The sequence below is a fragment of the Borostomias antarcticus genome, assembly GCF_949987555.1.
Source record: "Borostomias antarcticus genome assembly, chromosome: 10".
Taxonomy (NCBI): Eukaryota; Metazoa; Chordata; class Actinopteri; order Stomiiformes; family Stomiidae; genus Borostomias; species Borostomias antarcticus.
Genome location: NC_140243.1, coordinates 12,692,689 through 12,700,377, shown reverse-complemented (window position 1 = coordinate 12,700,377; position 7,689 = coordinate 12,692,689). Strand labels below are relative to the sequence as shown.

Sequence of the window (7,689 nt, the reverse complement as noted above, 5' to 3'; positions counted from 1 at the left end):
GATGCGCACACAATTTTTAGGGGAAACCTCAGTTTCATCCCGAGGAGCCTACCAGCATATATAGGCCGATATTCTTTGCTGTCGTTCTGACTGAGCTCATTTTTCACAATCGCGGGAAATCTCCCGACATGACACAAAATGGACATGAAGACAAAATGTTCAAGATACTGATAACCTGTCTATTAATGATCTTGATTACTAGTGGTCCACACCATGGACAATGCAAGAAAGAGGGATGTGCTGCACTTGAAACAAGCTATCAAACACATTTGGAGAGGATTTGAATTGCTATTTTTATTCTCAATGTTTAGCATTTTGGGACTGGCGATTTTCGTTTGGCTCTGGCTAAAATCTCTTTGGAGGCGCCAAAAACTCCTCTATGCAGGAAAACCCCTGAGAAGTCTCTCTTTCTCTCTCTCTCTCTTTCTCCCTCTCTCTCTCTCCCTCTCCCTCTCTCTCTCTCTCCCTCCCTCTCTCTCTCTCTCCCTCTCTCTCTCTCTCTCTCTCTCCCTCCCTCTCTCTCTCTCTCTCTCTCTCTCCCTCTCTCTCTCTCTCTCTCTCTCTCTCTCTCTCTCTCCCCCTCCCCCCTGCGCTGTCCGGGGTCTCTCTCCAGGCTTCCCCAACGTGGGAAAGTCTTCGGTGCTGAACAGCCTGGTGGGAAGGAAGGTGGTGAGTGTGTCTCGAACCCCAGGACACACCAAATACTTCCAGACCTACTACCTCACGGCCACGGTCAAGCTCTGCGACTGTCCTGGACTGGTCTTCCCCTCCCTCGTCAACAAACAGCTCCAGGTACGATCTGGACCAGATCTCTGTGAGCGACGGGCTGAAAACTTTTGGGGATGAGGACAGAGAAACTGACTGTGTATTCCCTCTGTAGTTGTAAGGCTTGTTATTGGGGACTGTCTCCTAAAGTCTCAAACGTCACAGCATGTGGGCGATCATCATACACCATAAAACCCCTTCCTTCTTCCATCCTCTTCTCCGTGTCTCTGCTCTGCCCCCCCCTCACCCCTCTCCTCTCCTTTCTGCCCCCCCCACCCCTCTCCTCTCCTTTCTGTCCCCCCCTCTCTGTTCTGCCCCCCCTCACCCCCCCTCTCTCCTCTCTGCCCCACCCTCACCCCCTCTCTCCTCTCTGCCCCCCCACTCTCTGTTCTGCCCCCCCACCCCCTCTCTCCTCTCTGCCCCCCCCCCCCCCCCCACACACACCCCCTCGCTCCTCTCTGCCCCCCACCCCTTCTCTCCTCTCTGCAGATCCTGGCAGGTATCTACCCGGTGTCTCAGCTGCAGGAGCCCTACAGTTCGGTGGGCTACCTGTGTGAGCGGACCCCCTTCCTCTCCGTGCTGAAGCTCCGTCACCCCAGCCTGGAGGGGGTCCAGGCCCACCTCCGGGACAAGCAGGGGGAGCAGGGCGCTGGGGAGCTCAGCTGGACGGCCTGGGACGTGTGTGAGGGTGAGCTGCTCTCCCTGGTCACCCCCCATCTACAGATCATGTCTGGAAACATGCATGTGGTTTTAGAATAGCTGCTTTGGCCACTAGAATGAGGTCCTTCTGAAGGGTTTAGAATTTGACTCCCTCTCTCTCCCTCCCTCTCTCTTTATCTCCCTCTCTCCCTCCCTCCCTCTCTCCCTCCCTCCCTCTCTATCTCCCCCTCTCTCTCTCTCCCTCCCTCCCTTTCTCCCTCCCTCCCTCTCTCCCTCCCTCCCTCTCTATCTCCCCCTCTCTCTCTCTCCCTCCCTCCCTCCCCCTCTCTCTCCTCCAGCGTGGGCAGAGAAGAGGGGGTATAAGACGGCGAAGGCGGCTCGTAACGATGTGTACCGTGCTGCTAACAGCCTTCTGAGACTGGCCACGGACGGGCGGCTGTGTCTGTGTCTCTGCCCCCCCGGGTACCACCACCAGAAAGGTACCGGCCAATCAGCACGGCCCACATCCACAACTATGTTAGCTGGGTCCCAATAACAAAACAGTCATTTAAAGGCCATCATTCCTAGGGGATTATCCATATCAATAATGTTTTAACAACGAGGTGAGAGATGTGAGGGTGATGGAGGAGTCTTGAGGAGAGTGATGGTTGAATGTTTTTGCCGTTTGGACCTGCAGGGCAGTGGGAGTCCCACCCTGACCTGGCCGAGGTCACCGCTCTGCAGGGGAGGTCGGAGGAGAAGGGGCAGGAGGAGAGAGGGAGGAGAGGAGGAGGAGGAGTCCAGCTCCGAGCCGGAGGAGGAGAGAGGACAGGGACGCGGGACGACGACGAGGACAGGCGACGGGGACGATGAAGACGAGGGTTTTGGGAACCCGAAGAGGAAGGGAGAGGCCACCGTGGCAGCCTCACTGTCAACATGTACGACGTCCTGCGGGAAAACGAGTGCGAGGTGATGGAGAGAAGAAGAAAAACCAGCGAGGGAGGACAAGAACGACCCCACCCTCTCCTCTGCCTCTCCTCCGCAGCGCTCTTTCCTTCATTCCTTTTCATCTCCTTCACTTGCATTCCTCTGTTTCCTTTCCTTCACACTCCAACTCATCTCATCATCCTGTCATCATTCCTTTCCTTCCTGCTATCGGTTCCCCATCTTACTAACAACACCTCAAACACAATACTACTCAACACACCTCCAACATAATACTACTAACACACCTCCAACACAATACTACTAACACACCTCCAACACATTACTACTAACACACCTCCAACACAATACTACTAACACACCTCCAACACAATACTACTAACACACCTCCAACACAATACTACTAACACACTTCCAACACAATACTACTAACACACTTCCAACACAATACTACTAACACACCTCCAACACAATACTACTAACACACCTCCAACACAATACTACTAACACACCTCCAACACACCTCCAACACAATACTACTAACACACCTCCAACACAATACTACTAACACACCTCCAACACAATACAATACTACTAACACACCTCCAACACAATACTACTAACACACTTCGAGTGCTCTGTGGCTTCAACCCCTCACATCCCCCCCCTCTCTTTTTCATTCATTAATCATCCCCCCCCCCTCACAGATTCCTGCTTCTTCCCCCATCATGGTTTACCTCAGCGTGTGTGTGTATCTCTTCAACGCTGTGCCTCTGTTCTGCTCAGTCACCCACTCTCTACATTATCACTTCTGCGGTTGACTTTGGTTTGATTTGACCGTTTTCCTGCATGTGGATCTTACGAGTTCTTCCCTTAGCAGGTAGGGGATGTTGTGGTGTATAATCATTGATTGGTTTTCAATCTGTAAATTGATAAGTGACCTCACAGCTGAGATGCCAAAGGCCTGGAGAGGTGGCTGAAACGCAGCCCAGAGAGAGAGGAACTAGAACGCAGCCCAGAGAGAGAGGAACTAGAACGCAGCCCAGAGAGAGAGGAACTAGGATGAGATGTTGGTGATGATGTCACTGGGACGTTCCTTCTGAACCAGAGCCAGATGCTCGTCCCAAAGAGTCAGAAGATTCAGAACATGATCACCAACTAATCTAATCTTTGGTGAAAGGGGTTTGTGTGTGTGTGTGGGGGGGGGGGGGGGGGGGGGAGGGGCGGCTTGGGTTGTTATCGTAGAATTTGAGTGGTTTTGCCACTTTACAGCCATTTACAGTGACTAACCATTAAAGTGACACAGTTCAATGTTTGATTCATCTGAATGTTGTTTTTTACAGGATGATGGCTCTAGTTACCGTTTCTGTGGTACAACCAGTTCTATGCTCCTATTTCAGGTTCCATGGGCAAGTAGTGCTGGACTATTATGGGCTGGATATGTAGTGTTATAGCTACTATAGAAGATTATAACTTGCTGTAGACTCAGTGTCTGGCTTAATACATACTACATTATGTTAAGCTGAGAGTTGTACTGACTGACTGACCAGCTGACTGACCAGCTGACTGAATCCAGAGCCATAGACAGAGATTAGCCACTGCATGGCAGCCATGTTTGCACACACAGGGACAATATTATCTTCTGAGATGTCATAAACCAAGAACCAAGGCTAACGCCGCAACCTGTGACTCTTCTGTGGCCCAGAGCCTCTCTGAGCTGTGTGACGTCTCTGTCGTCCTGCCCTGCCCTGCCCTGCCCTGCCCTGCCCTGCCCTGCCCTGCCCTGCCCTGCCCTGCCCTGCCCTGCCCTGCCCTGTCCTGCCCTGTCCTGTCCTGTCCTGTCCTGCCCTGCCCCGCCCTGCCCCGCCCCGTCCTGTCCTGTCCGTGCTGTTCTGTGACCACGCTGGCCCCTCAGACTGGGCTGGTCACTCCTGAGGGAACACACTAGGACAGCGCTGTTAGCATGTAACCCTGAGAGATACGGTCTCACACTCGGCTCTCCACCAACGGAACTCTGTCAAGCAGAGATACGGTCTCACACTCGGCTCTCCACCAACGGAACTCTGTCAAGCAGAGATACGGTCTCACGCTCGGCTCTCTCCACCAACAGAACTCTGTCAAGCAGCTCGGCGCCAACACAGCTTCAAGGACAGTGGAGGTAGACGCGTTATCGCGCTTGTGTGTTGATTTTTGGCGGGGGGGTTAAGACTGACCTGTAAGCGAGTGATTTTGGAGTGTGTGTGTGTGTGTGTGCGTGTGTGTGTGTGTTCGTGTGGGTATGTTTGAGGTGTGTATATTGCTGCATTTCTCATTGAATCCCTGTTAGGCCTAATGACAATGAACTGGATGGCTTTCTGCAATAAAGATTAATCATTTGAACAAGTCTTGAGGTCCCTGGCTGGCTTTATGTAACTATGAAATACAGTTCATACTCAGCCCTTTAGGGTGACGTGTGAAAGCACATGTATTATATTACAGTCATGTGACCCCACATTGAGTGGATCCTCTCCATAGACATTGGCCAGTTGGAATCAACGCTCAGTGAACATTAACATTTATGTTCCTTTGAGAGGACATTTATGTCCCTTTGAGAGGACATGTATCACTATAAACAAGTACTGAATCAGTCCCTCAGATTTGGATTAATCTTCCCTCTGGAATATGTAGAGAGTGGGTCGTATGCCCACCTCCCTTGTTCTCTGCAAAGCGCATTGTGTGCATTGTGCCTCTGGGTATGAAATGCGCTATACAAATAAAGCTTTGATTGATTGATTGATTGATTGATTGATTGATTAAGGCCACCAGTATACTGATACTTTCTGAATCATCTGCGCCCAGTATTTCAAAACATTTCATCTGGATCAGAGTGATCCAGATTTCGTAATCCCTTTTTTTTGCTATCCCAGATAATGTATCTTGTAAATTTTGTCCTGGTTTTTCAAAGAATTTCCAGATAGGATAATTCTGATCCAGATACCACAAGATCAGGATTACAGAATCTAGATTTGCAGTGTCTGGACAGGCCTCCGTTGGTCAAAGTAATACAACATTTCATTGACACAGACGTGAAAATGTTGAGAAGTGTAAATCAGCATGTTATTCATATTAATTTAGCTGCATTAGTACACAATACATAGGCCAGAATTGCATAATTTGGGTCTGGTCATAACCATCTGTCTGGTCTAACTATTCTACCCTACAAAGGCAAAAGACCATAACTTAATTTTGGGTCTAAAATGTGGACAAATATATCGAGTCAATTCTGTTATTCTTCGAGAAAATAGTGGTCTGTCTTTGCCATAACCTCCAAAGGCGCAACAGAACCAGAAGCAGAAGGCCTCAACATCTTTGTCTTGGCTCCACGGCACTCTGAAACGTTAGAGTTGAGTTATGGTACTCTGCCTTTCTTTTGCTGTGCATCATATATTCTATTTATGTTCATATTACATTAAGCCTAATTGTACAGTACCATGATCGCTATCATATACTGATTCAAGAGTCAGGATGGCTATGGGGATCTGGTGAGGAAAGAACTAGAGCAGAGAAAGACCTCTCTAGCTGAGGAGCAGATTAAACTGACGTTGCTTCAACAGAGAGAAACACAACTTCACATTCGCATCTTAAAGAGAGGCTGAAAGATGATAGCATTGCAGCTTGGAGGTTTGTTTTTTTAGTTAGTTAAAAGTATTTTATTGGTTAATTATTTAATTTAGAATGGATATTGTTTTGGCATGGTCTGTGTTAGGCTACTTTAATATGCAATCATAAAATAATTATTAAATATGTGCCATGTATCCTATATGTCTCTACATCCACCTTGAATCCATGCTTGATCCATCATTCCAGTGGGATCAGGATAATCCTGATTTTTAGCATCAAAACTATCCTGATCTCCACCTTAGAATTTGGAAATACCCAAGAACAACATTTGATCAGGATTCTGGGTAGGTTGGTCAATTTTGAGATGTAATCCTATCCTGATCATTCTGATCCAGATGGAATGTTTTGAAATACTGGGCCCTGATCATTCACACGTCGTCAGACACCCGCCCAGTCCTGAGGGTGCATCTGATTGGAGGAGTCTAGTCAGGCTCCACCCACTATACGTCATCTGGGAGTTACCGTTGTGTTAGGAATGTGAGTTTGTTCGTGGCCAAGGATTTCATATAAATTACAAATACAAATTAGATAAGATGTTAATGAGTCATATTTCATGCCAACATAATATTGCACTTAGTATTGATCTATTTGCTGACTATAGAAAAGGGAACCGCTAATAAAGTAATGGTTTCCGCCTGACGACCCGAGCTGCACGCGGCCATATTTCCCCAGATAGGACTTTAATTAAGCAGGCTGTGACCTGTAGGGCAGCAGATACAGTCACACAAAGCCTCCGGATTTACTAGCGCATGACACCATCAATTTAAAGACTTATAATTAAAATCTGGTGTGTCAAAAGTTTTTACTGCCAGTATTCGTTGCGCCAGTAATGCCCATGTGGTTTGAATTCGACTCTCCCTCCCTTTCAGCAAGACACACAGGGAACACTCATCTCATGATGTAGCCTAATAGGGTCCTTGCAAGGACTCTCCCTTCGCCCTCTGATCCCGGCCTAGCTCCCAATTGTGCCCCCTTATAAATGTGTGAGACCCGTTGGTAATGAATTGGTCTCACGTGAGAGGTGGAAAATGTGCAAACCAAGGGAACACTCAAGTCTGGTTGATACTTCCCCTTTACTACCACTCTCTCTCTCTCTCTTTCTCTTTCTCTCTCTCTCTCTCTCTCTCTCTCTCTCACACACACACACACACACACACACTAGCGCACAGGTGAGACTGATAGCAAAGCTGTTGGGCTGTGGCGGAGGCTAATCGTTTTTCAAGACAGGAGTGGACACAGGTGTTGGTCCTGACCAGGCCCTGCTCACCACCCAGGGTCCCATGGGCTCAATCACAACGCCTACAGTGAATGAGCCAGGCTGCCGTGCGGACTCTAAGGTCCACTGCTAACAGAAGTCTGTTACTTCATTCAGGCTAACAGTGAATCTCATTAGGACCTCAACTATGGATCCCAACTGGTACCTGTTCACCTCCGTGGTCACTAGGGGGCGATCAAACCCTACAGCCATGGATATTTGGAGCTGTTAAGGGTCAGGTGCTGCTGGCTTATTGTACACAGGGTTCTCATTTGTGGTGTTAACAGTGGGCATGTGAGTATGTGCCATAGGATATCTCACACACACACACACACTCTGGTACGTACAAGAATGCATGACGCAGACACACACACACACACACACACACACACACACACATACACACACACACACACACATACATA

General features: G+C 48.7%; 1 protein-coding gene across 1 annotated transcript in view; it reads left to right on the top strand.

The window, feature by feature from the left end:
- gnl1 (guanine nucleotide binding protein-like 1) overlaps positions 1 to 2,921 on the top strand; it is an 8,974-nt gene extending 6,053 nt beyond the window's left edge. Inside the window, 9 exon segments of the mRNA XM_084443976.1 lie at positions 614 to 792; positions 1,255 to 1,453; positions 1,764 to 1,904; positions 2,102 to 2,177; positions 2,179 to 2,227; positions 2,229 to 2,243; positions 2,245 to 2,259; positions 2,261 to 2,320; positions 2,323 to 2,921. Of these exon segments, the coding sequence (XP_084300102.1) occupies positions 614 to 792; positions 1,255 to 1,453; positions 1,764 to 1,904; positions 2,102 to 2,177; positions 2,179 to 2,227; positions 2,229 to 2,243; positions 2,245 to 2,259; positions 2,261 to 2,320; positions 2,323 to 2,622 (1,034 nt within the window). The 3' untranslated portion in view covers positions 2,623 to 2,921.
- Positions 2,922 to 7,689: the final 4,768 nt, after the last annotated feature.